This window comes from Protopterus annectens, chromosome 16.part0 (assembly GCF_019279795.1).
Source record: "Protopterus annectens isolate FY-2018-M chromosome 16.part0, PAN1.0, whole genome shotgun sequence".
Classification (NCBI taxonomy): Eukaryota; Metazoa; Chordata; order Ceratodontiformes; family Protopteridae; genus Protopterus; species Protopterus annectens.
The window spans coordinates 373,104,632-373,130,820 of record NC_056750.1 but is presented as its reverse complement, the minus strand read 5'-3'; the positions used below and the strand labels follow the sequence as shown (position 1 = coordinate 373,130,820).

The following is a 26,189-nucleotide window of genomic DNA, read 5'->3' as shown; positions in this document are numbered from 1 at the left end:
GGGGGGGGTTGTGAAGCTGTTTATACCATCCCTCAGGAGGTTGTAATCAGCTTTGAAGAAGTTTTATTTTTGTTTGACTCAATCATGTCTCTCTTCATATAGTCCAGGGAGGTACATCTCAAGTCGTTCACCCCAACATGGACTGTGACAGAGTCATAACAGTACCTGTTGTTGAGAGACTTGAGTGCATGTGTGATATGGCAAATTTGGGCACCTGACAGACAACTAACTGTAACTTTCTACTTGAGCCACATCTTTGTGTCACACAATGGAGTCTCCTATGACTAATATGTTGGGTTTATGATCAGGCCTTTGTGGTTGTGAGACACAGGTGTATGGAGTATGCTTATTATGTGGTGTGGAGGGTTGTGGAGTTCACGTGTGTTTTTGCCTCTGAGGTCTCCTTTGTTTGGGTATGTTTTTGTTGAGAACCTCCACATATGTGGGTGTGTATTGTGTAGTTGAGGGTGGTGTTTAAGATGTAATGATTGTGTTGATAACCTTCTCAGTGCCAGATATACTGGCTTGTGAGAGAGAGAGCATAGACTCTAGGTTCTTAATGTAATTGCATCTCTCACAAATTGTGTTCCTAGGTGGTAATAGCAGATGGTTGTCCGTGTATATGAAGCAGTTGCTACACTGTCTCAGGATGCCCATATCAACCAGGTTGGCCGGAGAAACCATAGGAAATTGTCCATCCATATTTGTCAGAATCTGAGGGAAAGTGGCCAGGGAAAGCTAAGGAATAGGCCTAAAGCCCAAGTGCTTAGACCAAAACTAAGAGGCTTTAAATAACACAGTTTAAACTGGCTAAAAACAAATATTAATAAATGCAGCAGAAAATATGCAATTGAACATTTTATAGAACAAGTACCTGAAAAATCAAGATGAAGTAATAGAGTAGGAGAAAATACAAATACTGTAAAAGCAGCTAAATATTTTTTTTTTTTTTTTGAGTGGGAAGAGAGAAAGGAGGATGGCGGATAATTCAAGGTAAAGAAACTATGGGGGTTGGCCTTCCCACATGTTCTTTCTGTATTTAGTAGAATGAACTAATGAGACAGGACTGGGAGGAGTGTCCCAGGACAAATTTACAGTAGGGATGGGCAACTGCAAAGCCACCAAGTTTAAGAACAAGACATCAATGGGGAGGAAGGGTAGGGAACTATGCTACAGCTATGAGCTACACTATTTTAGGCAGAAAATACTACAGAAATGTTTATTCCAGCAGGAAAACAGCAGTGAGGCACTAAATGAAAGTGTTATACAGAAAAAGGAGCAAGGAGACTATAGATAATATATTTAACTGCAAACAAATCAGTTATATGATATACTCCTTGGCAAGAAAAACAGAACAACAGCCAGATGCTTAACAAAAGGACAGACTTTCCAATTAATACCTTTCACACAGTGAAACTAGCTAAAAAAGCTTTACAAAAAGTGAGGCAGTAACAAAAGTGATTTAAAAGGCCCAGTAAGGCAGTAGAACAGTGCAGCTTAGTTTATAGCAATAAAATATGGTAAAAGTAGGCAGCAGACAATAAAAAGTGCAATAAATGGTAATAATAAGCAATAACTAGTAAAAAAATAAGCAAGAAAACAGAATACTTATTATTTTATATCACAGATCAGAGTTATAGTCAGTACCCCTTCTCCGTTTAGCTCAGTGTGAAATGGCAGAAACACTCACAAAGGTAGGCCTTAAGTAACAGAAGGTTGAAACCTGAAACAACTTAATAAAAAGCTAAAAAAAATGAGGTGCTTATTCTAAGCCCTAGACAGGCAACTCTTACCAGCCAGTGGCCAATCAACACTATACTCTCACTAAAGTGGAGAATGGCTTCTGCTAATCCAAGCTGGCCTGAAAAATGTGCTCAGAACACACAGCCACTGCAAACAAACAACTAGCCCCAGAGACAACAGTCCTGAAAATGGACAACATTACAACTACTAGCTACATTATTTTAGGCAGAAAACACTACAGAAATGTTTATCCCATCTGGAAAACAGCAGTGATACACTAAATGAAAGTTTTAAACAGAAAAAGGAGCTAGGAGACACTAGAGAATGCTTTTAACTCCAAACAAGTCAATTATATGATACACCCCTTGGCAAGAAAAACAAAACAACAAACAGATGTTTAAGGAAAGGAGAACATTTCCAATTAATACCTTTGACACAGTGAAACTAGTTAAATGGAATAATGGTAAAAGTGTTTGCCTCATGGACACAAGGTACAGGGTTTGATTCTCCCCAATGAAAGACATTAACTAGGCTTAACATGGCCTACAAAGGGAATTAGCTTAGTGTTTACTATGAAGCTATGAACCTAAGAATCCACTGTAAAACACTCATATAATGATACTTGTCTCAACATTTTCTGTTCTTAATGGAATGGTATATACCCTGTATACATAGCATCAGTCTTGTCATCATACAATTTTTCTAGCTAGTGCTTTTATTTTTACAATTCTGAAATGGCCTACTTGGAGTTCTTCCACTATAGCTCTTCTCAGTTTCCTTGGAATGATTACTTGCAGTGGTGAATTAAGTGTACCTTGGGCCCTGGACTGTTTTCAATCCATCGGCCCCCAGACACTTATTTTTTAGTGCCATGTATGAAAACAATCCGTTTTATTGACAGTTTTAAAAAGCCTAAGCATGGTAAAACACAAACTATAATGTTAAAGTTTAGAATACAGAAAGTAAGCATCTAAAATAAATGCCGAAGGAAAGGAGAGGTAAGGCAGTGTACCATCAACATAATGATGCTATAACAAAGCTGTCCACTGAATGACACATTTGACCAGAAGCAAGCAGACTTGTAAACAGGTAACCAATAAGGTATGAAAAACAGAGCTTGTGGAACATCTGAAAGCAGAGTGTAGCCCAACAAACTAATAGTCCAAGAAGCAACCCCTGTGTACATCCTGGGAGGTAAAAAAGCAAGTTATTACCACTGTGGTGGATTAAGCACACTAGAACTGCAGGCAATCCAACAGGGTCAGTGGTGAGAAACATTCCTGAGATATCGAAGAGGACCAATGCTGAATGACAGCACTAATGTCTCATTACAAGGAGGTGATTATATACATTAAGAAGAAGGGTCTCAGGTCTTTGTCATTTCTGAAATCTGGACTGATAAAGCTTCAGCAGACTATGAGAAGTTAGAAAAAATTGATGCCTATATGCCAATAGTTATTTACAGCACTCATGCATATCATTTCCTAGAATAGAAATATGAATTGTACCCACTCATTGTAAGTAACCAATGACATTCCTGTGTAATAACGCTAATCCTAAAACACTCTCTCTGCTCCTCAGATTTCATTGTGTACCCTAATCCTACAGTGTTATCCCTGTCCCTAGTCCTGAAACCATCTTCCTAACTCTAAAACTCTAACCTCAATCCAAAAATCCAGTGACTAACACCAAAAGTCTAACCTGAACCTAAAACATTTTCAAAATACAATAAAGTGAATCCCTAACTTAAAATGCATATACCTCTCCATGTGACCTCAGAAGCAATTGTCATTAACTCATTACATCTGAGTGACATCTCCAGGTGCATCTGCAGTTAACTCCTGCTGACGCCTGTAGGGATCAAATATTGCTTGTTTATATCTGCATCAATAATTCCAAAACCATGCTATGTGCAAGGTTTTAAACTATTTCATCTTAAAGCTTACACAATGGCAAACTTAACTGCATTAATATTTGACCTCTGTCTAGTGCAGGTAAAGAGATATTAACTGTTGTTTATATGATATTAATTTACATATATAATTTTCACATTTTTCTAAATATCTCAAAAACCAAGTAACATAGACAGAACTCCTGAGTCTCATATGAAAGTGTTCACCTAGATGAATAAAATGTTACTGACAGCATGTGTGTAATTTGAGTGTTTGCTGAGATATTGTAAGTTGTTTACAAAATATTAAAATTGTAATAGTTACTGGGTTTACTGTGACTTTTAAAATTCAGCTTAAGACCTAGAACCTAAAGAAAACTACCACAATAAAAATAGTTTGTGCCATTTATACTTCTTTCATAACCCCTATGCTTCCAGAGATATGAACATTTGTTTGAAATGTGAGGACATAATTTGATTTTGTCAAATAGCTTAGGCTCCACCTATTGTAAATTAAAGTGCACACTTTCCTGAGCTCCATTGGAATGAATGAGTTAATGGTGTAAGTCATAGTTGCCCTTCTTTCACATGGCCTCTGCCTGCATGCTATAAGTAACCATAGCCATGGATAATTAAGAATAGAAATACTTAAAACCTCCCCATTTATACAAATTACAGTAAAAATATCACTGACAGTAGTCTTTATCAGCTTTATTTAATAGCATGTAATAGTTTAAGTCAGTTAGCTTTTGCAATATTAATGGAAATTATGTTAGTTCTTAATTAGTATGAAACTATTCTGCCTCTAGTGTACTAATAGTTACAGCATTTTTTTCCTATATTTCACATTATGCCTTTTAATAACATACAGCCACTCAGAAAATAAAAATCTAAATACATAAACATGCATATCAAGTAACAATCAGTGGTTAAATACAATTCATATGAAGATCAACTCAGGATAATTTTTATTTTATCTCTTTGTTGACTGGGTATGTCACAAGACACACTTGTCCTTCCATGCCTCTCAGATGTCCAGGGTTTCACAGATTGTCCAGATTTTTGTTCCACATTTTGATCTGTTCCCCATAAAATGTCTGCTTTTCTGGAAAATCATCGAGGAGTGCAGTTGGTAAATAATGACAGACATTTTAATTTCAGGCTTGATATCCCTCAGAAAATGCATTCTAATGACAAATGTTTTGTTCTAGCAATGTCTAAGTTTATAAGAGCAATATTTAAAATGTGACCCTGATTTTATTCCTTTGCCCCTGCCCAGCTGATTTTGGCTTTATCCAGTATTCTTGACTAAAGAAGTTGAGATATATGGATTCTAGTAAGGGGAAAAAAGAAAATTCCTCTTACTCAAAAAGCATTTTGTTCCCATCTCTTACCTCTATTTCTTCAATTTGTTCCACTCTTGACTCAGCTGCTATAGGTTTATAGGTAATAACTAGGCTAATTACCCCAGAGGGCCTTTTTAATCCTAGCCATGTCACAAAGATGAGAATCAAACCTACCCTGTACCTTGTGTCTTTAAGGTAAATATTTTAACTATTATGCCGACTCCCAACCCTAAAAAAAATGCATTGAAACTTCCCTGAATGGGAATTGAACCTGGACTACGTTGGTAAGAGCGACAAATCCTAACCAGTAGACCACCAAGGACTCCCCCTCAGTACTCCCTATTCCTCATTCTTCATTAAGTTGTTTCTCACAAATAGCTGAACTGCTGAGGATTGGGCTGTTGCTTAGCATTAGTAACAGCCAAGCATCTCACCTTATTTCAGCTCCATGCACTCCTGTTTAATGCAGTCCATAACTCATCCTAATATAAACTGTCTTGTTAATGCAAAGCCAGAGTATCATTATTGGAAGAGATTTCATTATCACTGGCAGTCACCATACAATGACCACAACAAGCCAACGTGAATAAGTTTCAGTGGAGTGTTGTACATTGACCACTGGAGCCTGTTCAATAACAGTTTTTTTTTCAATGCCAGTTGGCTGACACTTAAGCCAACCTATTAGGATCTTCTGCAGCTGAAAGAGGATGGTGGTAGATGCTATGGCTTCAGTGATCAGTAGTTTTAGTATTCATCATTTCTCAAGACTCTCCAGCATGGTATCAAAACCAATGCATAGCCAAGGAGTCCTGAGAGCAGTAAATAGAAATACTTTTGAAAAGCACTTGAAAGTTGTAACACAGAAAGGTTTTCGCTGTTCAGTCTTAAACCTGGATGTCTCCCTGGTAAATCTATATAGTATAATCACTTTTAACTGGCTATGGCCACCCCTGAGCAGCCACCAGATTGCCCTTATTATAATCTTCCACTGAGTACTTCAGCCCTCCATATGAGACAACTTTCTCACAGTGAAAACTCAGCTCAGATCACCTTTTATAAAAGATTTTGAAACTCAAAACTTTTTATGCCATCCTTGCTTCACAAAATTCAGTACACTTATCAGTGCCTAGTCATTTCTGTTTACATGTGCTACTGTTTCTGTTTTCTGTACTCTTGACAGGACCTAGTCGGTTCTGTTTAGATGTGCTCCAATTTGTGCTTTTTATACTGTTGATAGTACCTATTCAGTTCTGTTTACATGTTCCCCGATTTCTGATTTTTGTACTCTTGACAAGGCCTAGTCAGTTCAATTTACATATGCTACCATTTCTGCTTAAATAAAAATATAGGTATGTAGGTAGTTACTTTGCATGTAGCCAATTATACTACTGAGTAGCTTAGAACAGTTTTCCAATTGTCCCTGAGCACTGCTTGGCTAAGTGACTTATTGGTTCATAGGTTCGTAGGTGTGTATTAGTCTAACAACCACAATGGCTTTTTAAAACAAACCATGCATCCCAAATCTCTGACAAGTTCTGGTACGCTTACAAGCAGAGGCCTGGGAGATGAAATATTTACAGGTTGCCTGTGTCTATTAGTGACATGGGTGCCAAACCAGAGATGAATTTCCTGGTCCCCATTCAAATGTCCAAGTTACACTTGAATTGGGTTAGGGAGGAACTCTTGCCTGTTCCAGAGAAGGAGCAGTCTCTGTGATATGTGCCTGCCTCTCTAGCAGATCTTCTTTAGATCACAGGCAAAATTTATGTCTTTAGAATGGGTAATTATGGTTCTGTTTGTTTTGCAGATATGCAAGAGGTCCATCGGGGTGGAGTCTGACAATGCCTTGTATGCAAGGCATAGATCTCCCCTAAGCAGCCTGTGGGAGACAGAATACAGGGATAGGGCCTTGAAGTGGTCTGCAAAAGACATGTTACTTATGCCCTGTATTTTATTAGAGAGGAATCTCTGTTGACATTCCAATTGCTGGATGTGCCTGGTGAAGTACATACCAAAGGGGGTATTGCACTCAATGGTAGGTCTGATGAATGCTGAATACAGTGGAACAATGACTTCCTTGGACCTAGATGCCATACATTTGTTTATAAGTTGCACAATATAGAATGATTTCCTCACTACTGTAGATAAGTGATGGTCAAAAGCTAGATTACTGTCTATGTGTCCCCCCAAATCCCTGACTATTGTGTCAACTCTTGGGGCGGTGTTGTTAATATGATAGTTGCCAGGGGTGGATAACTTCCCAAAGGATACTATTATGCATTTCTTGGCATTTAGTTTTAGTCCATGGCTCTGGCACAAGTTATTTGTCTGTGTCAGTCCTTCCTGGAGAGCATTTGTGTCGGCGCTCCTAATTTTCAATCAGTTGCAGATTTAGTCAGCCAGAGGCCCTTGACACTGACTTTGACTTCAGAGAAGGAAATTCAAAAAGGAGCAGTCCTAGGGCCAATCCCTGAAGGACTCCACTTGTGACAGGCTTCTTTGTAGAGGTGGACTCCCCATTTCTAACTTCCTGGTTCCTTTCTGTCAGTCAGCTGGCTATACTCTGGGTGATATAATGTCCTAACTAATTAGTTTGCCAACAATGCAGGAGTGGTTTATTGTGTCAAATAACTTGACTAGGTCAAGGCAGGCAGTGTGAACCATTTTGCCTTCATCCATAGCTTTAGTGACCTTATACAAAACGTTAATCAGGTTGAGTAGGCATGACCTGCCCCTGATGTAACCAAATTCGGTGGAGCTCAGTGTTTAGAGGGTACCTATGTCATTACTGATCATTTCCATGAAATTTCTTTCCATGGCTTGGCATATGAGACTAGTGAGACTTATGGCCCTGTAGATTTTAGGGTCTGTAGATGGCCCACCTTTGTGCAAAGGGATGACTGTTGCTGTTCTCCATTAATGAAGCAAGAAGCCTGTTTAGAGGCTACAGTTAAATAGCAATTGTTCAGAGTCACATAGTAGGCAACAGAAGGCCGAGGGAATCAAACACTGGAACTCAGAAGTACAAGAAGTAGCTTGTTAACAGATTTTTAATCCTCTTTACAAAACACCAAGAAAAAAAGTGTCCCATTCCCATACAAGATGTCAAACCCCAGTTACCTGGTTGAAAACCAGGAATCCTAACCACTAGGAACACATATAAACTCCACATTGACAGTGGATGGAAATGTGGACTGAACTCCAGACTATGGAGTCCTGAGGCAGAGATCTTACCACTGAACCACAATACTGTCCTAAAAATATTTTCTATTTATTTTATTAGGCCTCTTACGTTGGCCTGAACTTGAGTCAACTCCTTAGGAAGCAGCTATGCTCACCACTATAACACTAATGCAGTATCATGGAAATAATTTTCAGCACACTCCTTCACATGTCCATGTAATTCCTTCCTAGATTTATTTGAAATTTAGGTAATGGATACCTTGAGAACCCACTATAAGTAACAATACTCTTAGAAACTGAGCTTTGATAGTCACAGGCTGACAATGCTATAGTCCATCTCTGGATTCTTGCTGTTGCCATTATACGTAAAGTCATACACTCACCAATGTTAATAATGATCTATGGTCAACAAACAACTTAAATGTGTACTGTAGAAGTGCTGATGCAATTCTTTTACTTCAAAAATGAGAGCACTTCTATATTTCTCAGCTTGAAAATTCTGTCTCAGCAGGAGAAAGGTTTCATGATGCATAAGCTCTTGGTTTTTCATGCCCCGCATTCATGACATAATGTATCAGTGTACGTATGTCTTAGGTATGATGGGTGTCTCATGAAGAACTTTCACCTTCTCCTTTAAGGGTATAATATTTTTCCTTTCCAGAAAAATAATCAAATTTAAGTTCCCAAACTCACATTTTAATTTTGTAAGTCAAGTCTATAGATTTCCAATTGAGAAAAAACAGAGGTCCAAAAACTAGCAAACTGAAAGGCACAGAGAAATGCCAAAAGAAAAATGCATGTAAAGAAATTAAAACTTACAATTAGGTTAAGCACTTTTGTTTCTCAAATGAAACTTCTTTAGAACAAACACACAATAAAAACAACAGCCTTTAAATAGCATAACCCAACTATCGCATTACCCTAACAGGTCATCTGACACATTAAATTCTTATTAAACTCTTAAATAGAAGGAAATATAACCCAAAAAATTCTCTCAATAAATCAAACACATTAAAATATTCATTATTAAAATTTATCACAAGAAATAAAAAACAAATTATTTTTTTAAATAAACACTTCATAATGTAGCAACTTTAATAGTTAAAATTCTAATAACAGAAATAAAGTAGTAGTACTTTGTCGCATTCAACAGTATCTAGCAAAAATATTCCCCAGCCTCCAATTTAGTCTTCCAGTCACCCCCATTCTTAGGATTAATAACTTTTCCTAATAAAAAAATAAAAATTTCTTGAAAGAATTACATATTTGAGAATACTTGTATAAAGCATTAGTTGTAACCCTCTTCCTTACAGCATAAACGTCTTTGTATATTTTAGTCTTTAATGCATGTTTGACCTTTCTTACATAAAAAGCTGTACAGGTAAGACATTCTACATGGTAAATAACTCCTGTAGAACAATAATTAGATTTTCCTGAACAAACAATAGGACATCGATAAGAAGGGGGCAAAACATTAACCCCATCCAAAATAAAATGGTAATGGGAACATCAACCGGATTTATTCATCCTTCCTCATTAAAACCATAATTCTGTCTCCAAAATTGGTTTCATATTTTTCCTTATCTTAGCTCATTACAGCCAAGTGTACCTCCAGGCATTTTTGCAGTTGCCTCCTACTGAGCCTATAGGCATCAAGTATTGCTTGTTCATATTTGCATTAATAATTCCAAAACCATACTACATACAAGGTATCAGAATATTTTATCTTGAAGCATATATGATGGCAAACAGAACTGTATTGATATTGACCTCTGTCAATGAGAACTTGCTGGAACTGTAAGTTGATAACTTGGACTTTTTTAAAGGCTCAAGCCACACCCACTGTGAGTTAAAGGTACACACTCTAAAGAGCTGACTGGAGGAAATGAATTAAAAGTAAAATTAGGTTCATTACCCACTTTCTGTATTAAACCTATGGAACTCAAAACAGCCACTCAGTTCCTGAAAACTGTTTTTACTTCAGACACCATTTGCCAAAGGGTAAAATCATTGATTTATTATAATTCTTCCAATCAATTCGATCCCTTCTTGTAAGCAAAATGCTCCCATCTCTTCTCAATAAAGAGGCATACTCTACTTTTCTTTTTCTCTTTATTTTATTACCTCTAATAAAAAAGTGTCTGGATAGCCTCTCTCTTTAAACATCTTAATCAACTTATCACATTCCACCTTAAAATGTCCAGCCTTAGAAATTATAGGAGACACCCTAATTTATTGTCCTGTAACTAATCTATTCTTCTGCTACATCAGGTGTCTACTCATAAAAAAAAAAAATTATTAGAAAAAGTATCCTTTCTGAAAATATTTAATTCAAATCTACTTAATGTTTAATTATTAAAATATCAACATCCAAGAAATGTTTAACCTCTGTGCCCATTTCAGTAGTAAATGCAAGGAAATCAACTGAAGTATAAATATATTCAAAAACTGCAACACATTCACATTTAGTACCAACCCATAACAAAAATATATCATCCAGATATCTAAAATGGTATCTTGTCCTAATAAGGATATACACAAACATAGATAATTTTCCACTGACACTCAATAATATTAGCAAATACTGGGGTCAATTATGCTCCCATGGTTACACCTTTAATCTGATGGTAACTTTCTCCATCAAAAAATACAAAATTATTTCTAAGGACAATGTCCATACATTCACCTATAATTTTTATATCATCATTGGACAAATCCTTTTATGTAGCCAGCCAAAGCTTCATAAACCACCTTACTCCAGAATCGTGAGGAATAACTAAAAACAAGTCCTTCAAATCAGTAGTAACCAATCTTAAATTGTATTTATATTCATGAACAACTAACTTCCTTAAAAATTCCCAAGAATCTTTCACTCTGTGTGGTTTATCATCCAGGAAATGTTTTAACTTATAATTTACAAACTTATCTAACAATTCAGTTTTTGAACCACCAGAAGAGACAATAGGTCTAAGTGGTGGGTTCATAATATCTTTGTGAGTTTTGGGAATACCAAAAATTGACAAAATTATCAATAATCAAAAAAACTCATTTGATAATTCAAACTTAAGCTTTAATCAATTAACTAATAATCAAACCCATTTAAAGCAATATTCATTTTATTCCTTGAAGTTTTGGCACAAAAACTGTACCATCATTTAATGGTGTTAACATCTTTGCAGAATAATCTTAGCTATTAATTAAAACTACTCCATCTCCTTTGTCCATTTTCATAATTCAAAGTGTTTCATCATAAGCTAAATAATCCAGTATTTTTCTGTTTTGGCTAAATTGAATAACTTGTTTCCCCATCATCATGTTAAAATATCTCTTATATCTTGTTCACAAAACTGTTCATATATTGAAATGAGATGTATAAGAGGGGAATTAAAAGTACTACATATTTTAATGTCTTATTTGCAGTCAAAACATTATGTTTTTCTTGATTAACAGTCTTAGTAAATATCCATTCAAAGTTTATTTTCCTAGTATGTATCTTTAGCTAGTGATAACATTAATAACATGTGTTTTACCTGATGAGATAAGTGTAACCCTTTAAAAACAAACCCACAAATGTCTCATCAATGGGGATGTAACAAAATTGTAAATCTCTAATCCTTGTGTAGCAAGAACATTACCTGAAAATTCAGTGATCAATAATGTGTCCTGTTGTTGTCCATTCCTCTCTTGGTATCCTCTGTTTCTCAAAGAGCCACCCTGTAGATAATAATCTGGTTCCCTGTAGTATAGTCTGTTGATGTTGCAATAATATTTGGATGCCAACCAACTCAAACAAAATAGGGGAGGCTGATCAAAAAAACTTCTCCTTCACCATCACATCCTTTTTCCACTGAACCTCTTGACCCCTCCTGAATCACTTCCTGCTGGATAATAACCATAGAAACTGTTTGTTTATTGTGCCCACCTTTGGGAAAAGGATATGCTGACTTTATTTCATAATCATTCTTGATTTATTGAAGTTTTATAATTTTTCTATTCAAAACAATTTTATTCTTTTCATCAACCTTTTCAAAAACATAATAAAATTCAGACTCAAGTGTTGGAGATACTAAATCAGCCTTGATTTCCTCTTGCAGTGCCTCAATGGCCACAATACTACTAGCCATATTTGTCTCATTCTCCCTAATAATGAGAATTTGTGTCAGCTCAATACCAGTTTTGGCAAACAATTCTGCATGAAGCAATGTGTCTGGAACTAAGCCATTAAGGTATTTCAGCATCCTAAGACCCTTTGGTACCTGGTATTCTTATATACATTGTATTAAAAAACATTTATTTTATCCATTTGTAGACTCTTGCATTTGGTCAATAATTTCTCAAAATGACTAATTTTATCTTTTAATGTCTCATCACGACTATTGACTCTTTTGTACCCATTAAAGGCATGTTTTTTGTTAATCCATTCATGCAGACATAATTTAGCAAATTCACACCGATAATGACATTGCCATTGCAAGACTGCTCATTATAAATAGTGTTAACACTTTCAGTCTTTCCTGAGGTATTTTTATTATTATTACTAACACAGCCTTGGGTCACCACATCTGCATAACTAGCTCCCAAACCTGCCGAAGCTGACTCTGGCTAAAAGGTGTCTGCATTTTTAGATATAAACATGGATAAAACAGCATCCATTTTATTGGTAACTTAGGTAAACATTTGGATAATTAAGGTCAATTTTCCAGCCCCCGCTGAAGATGAAACACAATTTGATATATTCCCTTTATCCACACAGTAACTAGTGTAAAACTCAAACATTTCCTGCAAAGATTTCTCCATACTAAACTCCAAAACATCAATCAATTCAGAAAGAAGAGAGGTGCAAAAACTAGTAAATTGAAAGGCATGGAGAAAAGCCACAGGAAAAAATATATGTATAGAAATCAAAACTTGAATTAGGTTAAGCGCTTTTGTTTCTCAAATGGAACTTCTTCATATCAAACACAAAATAAAAAAACAGCCTTTAAATAGCATAATACTTTTATCACATGACCCTAACAAGTCATGTGACACATTAACTTCTTATTAAACTCATAAATAGAAGGAAATATATCAATATATTATAACCCTAAATTAAAATTCATCACCAAAAATTAATAAAAATTAATAAAAACAATTTAATTGTTAAAAAATTAATTGATTAAATACATTTTATAATCTAGCAGTTTTAATAGCTAAAATATACTAATAGAAACAAATGCATTTAAAACTGAGTACTTAGCCTGAAGAAGTTTTCTTTGAGAAATGAAAGTGCTTAACCTAATTAAAGTTTTACTTTCTTTACATGTATTTTTTCTATAGGGTTTCTCTGTGCTTTTCAGTTTATCAGTCTATAATCCTGTAATCTGTGCAGCATTCTATATAAGTTACTATAGTTCTCACCTTCAGTCCTTCTAATATCAGCAAACCATTCAAATGTATAACTGCAGCCAAATCCTTGAATAAATTCTCCATTATTCTTTGAGAAATATCTGGTGTTGTGCTCACTCTGAATGGTAGAGTGATACCCCTATTGAGTTTGGCCAGTAGGGTTAACTTAGCTAAAAATGCATAAAATAATTAAATAAACAAACAAACTAATAGGTAAAGAAGTAAATGATATCTACATTTTCAGTGCTATCGTCAAGTGATATTTGTTGATAACCAGAGTTGAGATTTGTCCTAGAAAATACACTTCTATCAGTCGTCATGATGATCAGCTCTTCCATTATAGGTAGAAGATATCTCAGCTCTTGCACTTTGATTCAAATACAATTTATATTCACAGCCTTGAAGCCCAAAATCTTGAAAATCATATTCCTATGACTATAATAATGAAAGACCAAAATGCTGAAGAATGCAGTACACCACTCAGGCAGAGTAGAAAAGCTTATTAAACTGAGAATAAATCCCTATATTACCCACTGGATTGACAACTGGCTCATAGACAGGACACAGATAATCAAAATAGGGGAAGTTACCTCCACAAAGAGACCAGTCACCAGTGGAGTCCTCCAGGGTTCTGTGCTGGGACCTTTCCTGAATTTGGCATCTACTTTTCTGAAGTGAAAGCCAATACCAAAGGGCTCTGCCAGACTAAGTTTGCAGATGGCTGCAAGTTAGGAGTAGTCATTGAATCTCCAAATGACTTAGCCATCCTGCAGAAAGGTTTGTCACAAATAAATAACTAACTGGTGTCAAAATCATAGTCTGAAACTTAATGCCAAAAAATGCATTTTTGTATCCATTGGGAAGTCATCTACCTCAGGTAACTACCACATTATCAACATACCCTTAAGATTTGGGAGGTTATATAGACAATGATTTAACTTTTGATCAATATGTGCCCACTGCTGTAAAATAGTTCTTCTATACAGTAAAGCTTATAAACAAAGGGATTGTGTCTAGATCTAGTGATGTCATTGTCCCCCTTTACAGTCATTGAATATAGTGCCCCCTTTGGCATGTATTTGTCCATACACATGCAACAACTGGAATGCACTCAGACATACCTTACTAAAAGGATGCAAGGTCTAAACAACATGTCCTACAGGGAATGGCTCAAAGCCCTGTCGCTATCAGTAGCATAGCTAGTGTGGGACAAGACGGTCAACACCCCCGAGGTGTAAAGCATTGGGGGCATGATCAGCTAATCCTGATTGCTCTTTTATGTAATACCAGCTTTTAAAAGCTGGTATTGCATTTACAGTGAAACTTGAGTGCTGTAGCACTCCATGTAATTTGCAGCAACTGCATTGTAGCAAACAGTTTGCTATAGTTAAAAAGTAAAAAAAAAAAAAATATATATATATATATATATATATATATATATATACACACAGGGTAGGGTATAAGCTATTGCAACTGTTTGCTACAATTTAAAAATATTTTTTTTTCTTAAACTAAAACATGAGTGCTGAAGTGGTCCTTGCAGGCAAGTATAAACTGTAGCAACTGTTTAAGGGGGGGGTGGGGCACGGACTCATAGTACTGGCCAAGGGTGCTAATTGAACCAGGAATGCTACTGGTCACTATAATTTATATCCTACAGACTGCTAAGTGGTGACCTGTGTCTGGCATACAAGGTATTTTCAGACCCTTTACTGATGGATTTACTGCATGTCAGCAAGTCAAGTGGCATCAAAAGTACTCAGTCTAGGGATCTAAATCTCTTCTGCAACTTTGGTAGAATGGTTTGGAGGTAGAGGTATATTTTGCAGAGGATACTGTTGTTATGGAACAGACTCCCTATCCACATAAATCAAAGTTCATCCCTGTCCATTTTCAGCAAAAACTTAGATCTATGGATGGGAAACAGAAAATTTGCCCCAGGACTGCCCATTGTACTACTAATGGGAAAATGCTCCTAAATGATTTATCCCATGCCTGGGTCCCCTCAGATTATTTATGATGTGATCCCAGTTATTCTCATTAGGAGTAGTATATAATCATTGAACACAGGATGGGTAAGGCCAATGTATAATCAAATGGAATAGGTTATTTCAAGCACAAAAAACAAAATTGGCTAGGCTTGAAATGTCCCAAAAGGTACACTACCCCACCTAAATCCCTGATTTTGCTCTCACTACTTACAAAAATATTACTCAAGGCATAAGGAAAACAAGGACTATACAGCTCAAAAGTGCAACACCTTAGTCTTTCTGACATTAAAGACCATGCTCTTATTTAAAGAATGCAAGTGAATGGTATCCAGGAAGCCCTGTCAATTGGCTTGATCATTAGCAGAGTTAATAATCTCCCTAGCTTTAGTATAATCTGCTAACTTGCTGACTAAAATCTTATTTTGAGATTAGAAGACAGACTTAAACAGATTAAAAAACAAGGGTTCAAGAGCAGAACCCTGAGGGAGTCCTATCACAAACTTTCTTTTTTTAGAAATACTATCTTAAGTTGAAGATCACCTGTCATTAGATTACCATGCGCATTTTGTTGCTGTTGTGGTGCATTTGTCTAGTGTCATTATAAAGCCAGGATTCTGTGTCACCCACGTGATTGGCATTTTATCAGCTGATACTCAGGATGTTTGCATTACTACCCAGTATGAGTGTTACAGGTTGTGAAAGTTTTATTGTGTTTATTTCTGTAACAAATCATGCTGTAAAGTATGAAATGGTTCAGTCCACTTAGTTGATCAATAAAAATATAGCTGCTGAATAACAATAAAAGGCAAACATAAATGCAGAAATGTGTTTTACATTTTCAGAAATGAACAAAATTTATTTCTGTTTCATTTTTCTTCATTTCAGATGATTCTGTATTGTGATGATGCATCTTCCAGCCCTTCAACACAAGGCCATGTTGTTTGGTAAGTCTGAAAAAGGACTTCAAGTACATAAAGGACAGTCTCAAACTTATGGCTCGCTTCTGCAGGCTGATCATGCACTTCATGGATGTTCCTCGAGCATTCAAAATGATAACCATAGTGCTTACAATGCTTGTTTTGTACAGACTGCTTCATTATATTCAGGTTCGAAATATAGCTAGTGACGCAGAGCCCAGCAAACCCCTGATTATCTTAGTATGGCATTGGCCTTTTGGCAGCTCTTTCAAATTAAGTGGGGATGTCTGCTTTGACCTGTATGGAATACGGGACTGCTTACTAACTGAAGACCGTGCCATGTATACTGAGGCTGATGTGGTAGTTTTTCATCATCGTGAGCTACAGAACAAGCGTTCTTCTCTTCCTGAAGAAGAGAGACCCAGTAACCAAAAGTGGGTCTGGGTCTCTCTGGAATCTCCATCTGCAACAAGTGATGTTAAAAAGTTCAATGGAATCTTCAACTGGACCATGACTTATCGGCAGGACTCTGATATCTTCATGCCATATGGTGAACTTTGTGAGTCACAGATTGTTGAGTTTTCCATCCCTAACAAGACCAGTGTGGCATCCTGGGTGGTGAGCAATTACAACACTAAACAACAAAGGGTTCAGTTTTACATGGAGCTAGTGAAATTCCTACCTGTCCGTGTGTTTGGAAAGATGAACAATAACCCACTGTGCACAGAGTGTCTTCTACCAACTATATCAAAAGACAAGTTTTATCTTGCATTTGAAAACTCAGTCCATAAAGATTATATTACAGAGAAAATTTGGCGGAATTCATTTATGGCAGGAACTGTTCCAGTGGTTCTTGGGCCATCCAGGAAAAACTATGAAAATTTTATTCCTACTGACTCCTTTATTCATGTGGAAGACTTCAGTTCACCTAAAGGACTGGCAGATTTCCTCCTGGCACTCAGTGCTAATGAGACCCAGTATCAGCAGTACTTTCAGTGGAGGAAGAGGTACTCAGTGAAACTGTATACAGACTGGAAGGAAAGGTTTTGCACAATCTGTAACAGATTCAGTACTCTTCCTCAGAGGAAAGTTTATCATGATTTAAACTCCTGGTTTAATGAATAATGTTATTTGTGCAACTTAAGTTTACAGATCACTATGTGGCTATACTATGTATATGACCAGAAACCAAGTGATATGCACATACACTACATATTCAAAACTTTAAAATAGTGTCAGAACCTCTGTTCAAGTCACAATGTTGATGACAGGGTTTTAAAACTGTATTCTTTGCACGTGTATACATTTCATTTGTGTTGTGTGCTCTCACATCTAATGTACATGAAGAAACTTCATGTTTATTTCATGTTTTTTAGACATTTATTATTTTCTGTTTCAAATATTTGATTCACTGGTATAAAGAAGCTAAGGGGTGCCTTTTACCACCCCTTGATAATGTAAGTCAAACTTATTGCTGCAAAGTTATTGGAAGAATTCCTGATGTTAATTCAGCTGATACATTGCCTTCTCTGTGGGGTCTTTTGTTTTTTCATGTAATAATTATAGTGTTTCTGTGACTCAATGCCCTCTTTCTGCCTGTTATCCTCCCACAACTACATTATCTATCTATTATGGGATAATATATTTTATTGAGTATGTCCCACCAAAAATGAAGGACTCTTACAAGAACACCATGAAAATGAGTGCCCTGTGGTGGACACGGGACATTTTGACCCCAGACAGTTTAACCCTAGATGTTCTGACCACTGCATTAACACATTCCATATCTAGATCTGTAACATTTTCAATACAGTTTGATACTGCTGTCATGCCCTAGTTAACAAGGCCTTTATAATAGTTATAACACTCAGGAAGAATAGAGAAAACATATGATAATCATACACAATTGTGCAGAAAATAACCCATCATTAAACATAACAAAATATTATTTGCATTACTGGTCTGTAACCTGGTACAATCATAGAGAACTCACATTAGCAAAGTAAAAAACTTGGAACACTGCCTGGAGAATAAAACCAGCTTTAATAACAATTAAATGCATAAAACTGAATAAAACTTCAGATATGCTGAGTAAATCTTCAAATACGCTAGTTAAATATATTAACTTCCTATGTAAAATTCATGATTGATCTCATTGTTAAGATGTTGGAAACTATTTCTAATTAAATTAATTATATTTAGATATTAAATACTATGTTAAATAAATTAACATTTACCTATTAAAATATTAAATAATATATTAAATTACTATCTAAAACTCCTAATTAAAATATTAAGTATTAAAATGCTTTTATTAAATTTAATCGGGGTCAAAACATCCAGGATCAAACTGTCCAATAAATATTCTCATGGACAAAAAAATGTGAATTTTAATATGAAAGTGTATCCAATTGCATTGGGGGTCAAAACATTCTGCTTCCTCTATGGCACATTTCAGCTAAAAAATATACAGAAGATTAGGAAAGCTGTGCTCACCATCATCCTGGTTCATCTAAAACTTCATGGATACATCCATGTCTGAAGTACTAAGGGGCGATGGATGTGTTTTGGGAACCAACAGCCATGTATCTCTAGCTTCTGGTATTCTCCCCAGTGGGCACCCAAATGGCATTGAAAAAAAACAAAAATTGCCTTTTTTTCCCTGGACAGCTGGAATTGATCATCTTGCTTCAGTCTTGGCCTAGTTACAGTGAGTTGAAATGATCTTGAAACCAAGTCCCAGCAACAATACATGCATTCTGGTACTAATGGGCTAGTCCCTACCTAGTACACTAAATAATTTCTTCCAAAATCCTCTTTAGGTAAAGTCATAATAATGCTAACCATGCAAACCTGAGGAAATACAACACATCAAAAGTCAAAACTTGAACCATGCGTTAGCAAAATAAACATAAGCACAATTCCCTGCTTTTATATGAAAACCATTAAAACAATTTACAGCACTCAGTTATGCAGTTTGGATCAATCATTTTTTATTTATCTGTGCCACAACATAATTAATTTGCAATATTAATTCTTCAGATGGTAAACGTGAATATGACAATTTGTTTCATTGTACTTTTTGCATAATATATTCATAATTAATATTAATGAAAGGTACTAGCTGTACATGCATGAAGTATTTCAGACAATTAACTGCATCAAAATATTATAACTTAAATGAGGTGTTAGAGTGCGGAGCCATAAGAATGCAGGAGAGATATCCTGATAAGAGTTCTGACTTCAACTACGAATACGATGCACATGAAAAAGAATACAATACACATGAACGATGGTCATGTACCCCATTTAAGTGTCCTTTTTATGTACCGGAATGACTTGCAACACTGAGGTTCAGCTCCATAACTGAACCATACACATAAATATATATAAATAGACAGACATATAAATATATGTATAAAGCAGAGGCAGCTTACCAGATATGAGATTTATCTAAAGTACTTCAGTAAGACATTTTAAAAAGTGACAAACTGGAAGCTGTTTGGGAGAGAAAAAGGTATGGGAGTGGGTGACAAAATGCGTTGAGTGGTAAAACAATGGCTGAAGGGCACACAGAATGGCCACATGGGGTGCAGGGTGCAGAATAAGAGGCAAAGGAAACATCTAGTGGCATAATAAGGGGGCAATGTTGTTTATTCTGACTGCATCCAAAGTATTAGTTGGTAATGAAAAACACATGGATGATACTAAATTTTGGGATGGGAAGATGAAATCAGATGGAACATTAATATGTAAAAATGTGTGGATGATACTAAATTTGGGGGCAGGGGAAGGTGAAAATAGGTACTGACTGATATATGTGGAGAAAAACTTGTTGTAAACAAAATTATTTCAAAAAACATAATCAAGTCCAAATAGTCAAAACAATGAAACTATTTTGTTGAAAACCTTGTTCATAAAAAAATCACTAGTTTTTATGCAAAGCAATGTCCACAACATACAACACCCTCAGTCCCCATTATCCTAATTCAAACTTCATACCTAATCCTCATCCTAATTCCAGCTCTGACCTAAAGTAAATGCCTTGCTTAAACCTAGCTATGCATAAACTCAGGTCAGTTTTGCTATACATTTAATGTGAAAATAACATTTCTAATGCATTTTTGAATTAAAGTACTTGTTGAGGAAGTACATTTTACAGGCTGACCCACAATACCTGAATGGTACCACAGAGCACTCAGCAGAAATCATAACAAGAAGCACGTCCTGCTTTTTATGACACTGTAATCAGCAACGGGCACAATTTCCAGCTGCTGGTGCCACTGCTTTTTGATTTTGAGAGCATTTGGAAACAGAAATAAGTTCACTGCTCCTTATTTTGCATCAGTTACTAAACAGATATCTGAAATGAGAAATGCCAGCTTTATCTCCAGACAAGGGATCATTTTAACCAGAACCCTAAATGACTATTGTTTCAGTTATCAGAAATGAATTGCATAGGTTCATAGGTTCATAGGTAGGTACTAGGCTATCGGCCAAAGGGCCTACATAAGCCTAGCCAGCAAGGTTCCCTGGCTTACGCCACCCAAGAAAGTTATTTTCCTGTGCCACTGTCAAGCAGAGACACAGAAGTGATTCCCGGGGTGTATTTCCTATTTCCCATCCATCAGCTAGACATCCAAAATAATGACTGGTCTTTAAAACAATGCAGTATTAATGTTGAACATTATAACATATGCTTACTACCTGATACGTTGCCTTCAACATCTGAAGCAAAACTGCACCTCACAAGGACGAAGAAAGGTTATAAGTTGTTAATGTATTTCCCGTTAACATCAATTTACTGTCAAGACAGCCCAAATGCCAGTACTGCAAGTTTCACTTTTATTCTGCTATATAATGTTTTGCTTATTTATTTATTGCATTGTTCCAGAGGTGTAAATGTCATTGCATTACAGGGTTAGAAAGGAAGTTCTTTATTCATATCGATAAAATACACTGTTGCTAAATTCTCTATAGTCAGTATAATAAATATTAATAATAGGGCTAGTGTTGCGCTAGAATTTAAATGGTGAATAACTATAGTAGTGAAAAGTATTCTTGTAGAATGAATGAGACAATTCAGTTTCGTTTTCCCTATTAAATTTTATCGAATGACAAGGATGCTAATACTGCTGCATAATACCAACAGATGTGATAGTACTAATTATTGTTTATGCATAATGTAGTGTGCTCTGGTGTTAAAGAAGGGCAAATTGTCTGGTTGTATTTAAACCTGGATCTGTAGTTCATACATATTAGTAAATGTAGTGATATGCACATGTTATTTGACATGTTAATACTCAGAAGTAGTCTATAACACAGTGATAAAAAGATACATTATTTCTGTTAAATTACCATTTACATTTGTTTTAAATTTTGACACAATTTTCACCCTATTCAGTATAAAGGTGCTCAGATATGTCATTATGTGCCCTAGTATTCATACGTAGTAACAATATAAAGGTCTGCTTCAGTGCAGTGCACACTGCAATTGTATTCAGAATTATCGGAGAAGACACATATACTACACATCCCATAATATGACTATGTGCAGTTTAAAGGATGTTAATATGCTAATATATTGTATGTTGTTCAGGAACACTTCTGGATGACACAGAGGCTCAGATCTTACTTCACAGGTCCATCCTGATATCTAGCTATGATCTATGGAGTCTGTTTGCTCTCCATTTATCTACACAATGTGGAATTTCTCTTAAAAAGAAGTTCATTGCGCTGCCTATGGTAAACTATCCATATGTATACACATATATATGTGTATGTGTGCATGTGTGTGTGTGTGTGTGTGTGTGTGTGTGTGTGTGTGTGTGTGTGTGTGTGTATATATATATATATATATATATATATATATATATATATATATATATATATATATATATATATATATATATATATATATATATTCCGTATGTGTGTGTTTATAGACACGGACATTTCATTAACTCTTTGTTGTCATAGTTCAGGGTATGACTGAAAAGTGTACACAGTGAAATAGTTTCTTAATGTAGTTATCTGTGTATTTGTTTTTCTTCACCAGAATGATCCAGCTGGATCAAAAACCATTTTCAGTGATGGCCCCATTAAAACTTTCAGCTTAACAAGTATTATTACCTCATAATAGTAATCATAATTACTTCCAAAAATAAATTCAAATAAAATAAGAAAAACATTCAAGGGCTGAAATAAAATGGCTGGGGAATTAAGTATGTGCTATATCATAGAATAACAGAAATCAATCAAAAAAAGAAAAACAATCAATGTAAAATGCTAATAAATCAGGCAAATGAACAAGCAATGAAAAAGAACAGTATGAATGAGTACTTAGGTTAGTTATCAGAAAACATTGCCCAGCCTTATAATCTTAAGTAAAAACATCATGAGTGCATGCAGAAAAGGGAAATTCATTGAGAAAATATTAAGCAGAGAGAAAAGAGTATTGACTGGGCAATAGGAATATTACTGTGACTCTAGAGTAACTACCAGGCAGCATAAATATCATTGTGGGCACAGAGTAATCACCAGACAACAGGAATGTTACTGTTAGCATGCAGTAACCACCATGTAGCATAAGTGTTACTGTGAGCACAGGGTAATCACCAGGCAACAGGAATGGTACTGTCAGCATGCAGTAACCACCATGTAGCATAAGTGTTACTGTGAGCACAGGGTAATCACCAGGCAACAGGAATGGTACTGTTAGCATGCAGTAACCACCATGTAGCATAAGTGTTACTGTGAGCACAGGGTAATCACCAGGCAACAGGAATGTTACTGTTAGCATGCAGTAACCACCATGTAGCATAAGTGTTACTGTGAGCACAGGGTAATCACCAGGCAACAGGAATGGTACTTTTAGCATGCAGTAACCACCATGTAGCATAAGTGTTACTGTGAGCACAGGGTAATCACCAGACAACAGGAGTGGTACTGTTAGCATGCAGTAACCACCATGTAGCATAAGTGTTACTGTGAGCACAGGGTAACCACCAGGCAACAGGAATGTTACTGTTAGCATGCAGTAACCACCATGTAGCATAAGTGTTACTGTGAGCACAGGGTAATCACCAGGCAACAGGAATGTTGCTGTTAGCATACAGTAACTGCCATAAGTGTTACTGTGAGCACAAGGTAATCACTAGGCAGCAGGAATGTTATTGTGAGCATAGAGTAACCACCAGGCAGCAGAAATGTTATTGTGAGCACACAGTAATCACCAGGCAACATGAATGTTACTGTTAGCATGCAGTAACCACCATGTAGCATAAAGGTTACTGTGAGCACTGGGTAATCACCAGGCAACATGAATGTTGCTTTTAGCATACAGTAACTGCCCTGTAGCATAAAGGTTACTGCGAGCACAATGTAATCACTAGGCATAGGAATGTCATTGTGAGCATAGAGTAACCACCAGGCAGCAGAAATGTTATTGTGTGCACAGAGTAACCACCAGGTAGCAAAAATGTTACTGTAAACACAGAGCAATCACCAGCAAGCAGGAATGCTACTGTGAACACAGAGTAATCACCATGTAGCAGAAATGTTACTGTGATCACAGAGCAACCACTAAGCAACAGGAATCTTACTGTGAACAGAGAGTAACCATCAGGCAGCAGAAATGTTACTGTGAGAGCAGAATGATGGGGGACTGTTGGTAGCAGCTGACCACTGGCAGCAGGAATGGTACTGTGAGGAAAGCAATCAATGGTCAGCAGTTACTGTGAGAGGAGGGTTATTATGATAAGGTGAGAATACTACTATAAAAAATAACCAAATATATAAACTACGTACACTGTATACAAAATTTAACAAAATATTGTTACTTGCAAAAAAAGTAACCTTTTCATTGTTACTACTGTAATATAACTTTCAAGCATTCAAAATGTGTAAAAATAACATTAGCAAGCAAAATCATCCAGTTTTAGTAAATTATTACCTCAAATTTAGACTTTTTCTTATAAGAACTAAATCATATGACAATGAAGTTCAGGCTGTTCAGATTCTGACTAATGTATGCTCCTTCAGTACACAGACAAATCACTTATCCTTTTGATTAACAACACTTGCTGCTCATACCTCTTTCAAGACCACTGAGCAGTGCCTCACCTGAGGTGTGTGCACTTCTTATGTCAAGGTCCACTAGCATATTATAATGAATTATTTGCAACTGAATGTTTTGTGCAGTTTATCTGCTCAGCCTTTGGAGGACTACAAACAGTACCTTCTGTATTTCAGTGATTAGCCAGATGGCGAACAGTACATGATTACGCATGGGGGGCAGTGGGCTGTGCAAGGTCATTGAATACATTAATAAAAGAATAAAAAAAGATGTAGGTATGGCCTGGTAATTGACAAGTCACCCATGGTTGTAGAAACCTGATATGGTTTAACATAGATTTTTTCTACAGATTTGTTAATATGTATCAGCTAAGCATGTCATACTAGATGTGTACTGCTCACACCTACTTTTGGATTAAATTACATTTATATACTTGAAGTTTTTTATGTTATTGCTATAACTGATAATCTGATGTAAATGATATTTATACCCTTAGGGAATAAAAATTTTAAGATGGGAAAGATCTCTGTTTTGTTACTATGAACTGTTATTTTGTCTTTTGAAGTAAAATGTGTTCAGCCATCATCAATAAACTTAATCAACTACGTTTCTTGAAAGAGAATCTTAAACCAGATATATTCGTCATTACAGAAAAATGGCTAAAACCTGCTATAGTAGACAAAAAATTCTTCTCCCAGGTTAGAGTTTGTTTGTGTCTTTCGGCATTTCCCGGTTAGGGGTCGCCACAGCGGAACTCCAGTCCGCTAATGATTGGCAGCAGACTTTTACATGCTGGCTTGCAAGGCCTAACGCACAACCTTCAACGAAGGAATGCCCATTCATGCATGTCGCCACACAGAAGATGCTCTAACTGAGAATCAAATGGGCATTGTCTAAATGTGAGGCAACAACACTACCGTAGCACCACCACCGCAGTGTGCATGATCAGAATAGACAGCCATTGCAAAAAAGCTGGAGGAATTATCATGCTATTCAATGAAAGCCTGAAACTTCTAAAACAAACACAACTATACCCCATCTGGTTACATTTGAAGTACTCCTAACGACCTTAAACCTAAACACCTAATAGGTATTATAAATAGGCAGTGTATACATCTCCAGATCTCAATCAGCAACACAATAGATAAATCAGAAGACATTTTGTTTCGAATTACAGCAACCATTAACAAAGACAAACTAATACTAGGAGAGGTGAGCATAGATTGGGCAAAAATTAGTTCTCAAAATTCAGATAGCACTTACAAATCATCTGTCCACATCTTCAGTTTAACTCAAGTAATATGAGATCTAACTAGAAGTAAGTAAAAAACAAAAAGTCAAAGTATACTCACCTCCAAAAATACTGCCATCCACGAAACAGTCATCCTCCCTGACTGAATAAGTAACCACTACCCCAACCACATAATATGGACACAAAGCAAGACACAAAAATACACAAATGTACAGTGGAGCAGATAAACAAAACAAAAAAAACTTCAAGAACAACACCTCTAATTTCCTACTGCAACAACACAATTGGAAGCCACTAAAAACATTCACTTAATTGAAGCAGTACAATATTTTAACTAAACCTTTTTATACATTCTGAATGCTATTGTACCAATGTATAAAAAGGAAGTCAAAACTACACTT

The 26,189-nt window shown here is 36.0% G+C and overlaps 1 protein-coding gene across 4 annotated transcripts in view; it reads left to right on the top strand.

The window, feature by feature from the left end:
* The window catches only part of FUT7 (fucosyltransferase 7), a 376,157-nt gene extending 357,524 nt beyond the window's left edge, over positions 1-18,633 (top strand). For all 4 annotated transcript variants that reach the window (XM_044058636.1, XM_044058634.1, XM_044058635.1 and 1 more), the window contains one exon: positions 16,428-18,633. In XM_044058636.1, coding sequence (XP_043914571.1) covers positions 16,535-17,584 — 1,050 coding nt within the window. In that variant the 5' untranslated portion in view covers positions 16,428-16,534 and the 3' untranslated portion in view covers positions 17,585-18,633. The remainder of the gene's footprint in view (positions 1-16,427) is intronic.
* The last annotated feature ends 7,556 nt before the right edge of the window (positions 18,634-26,189 follow it).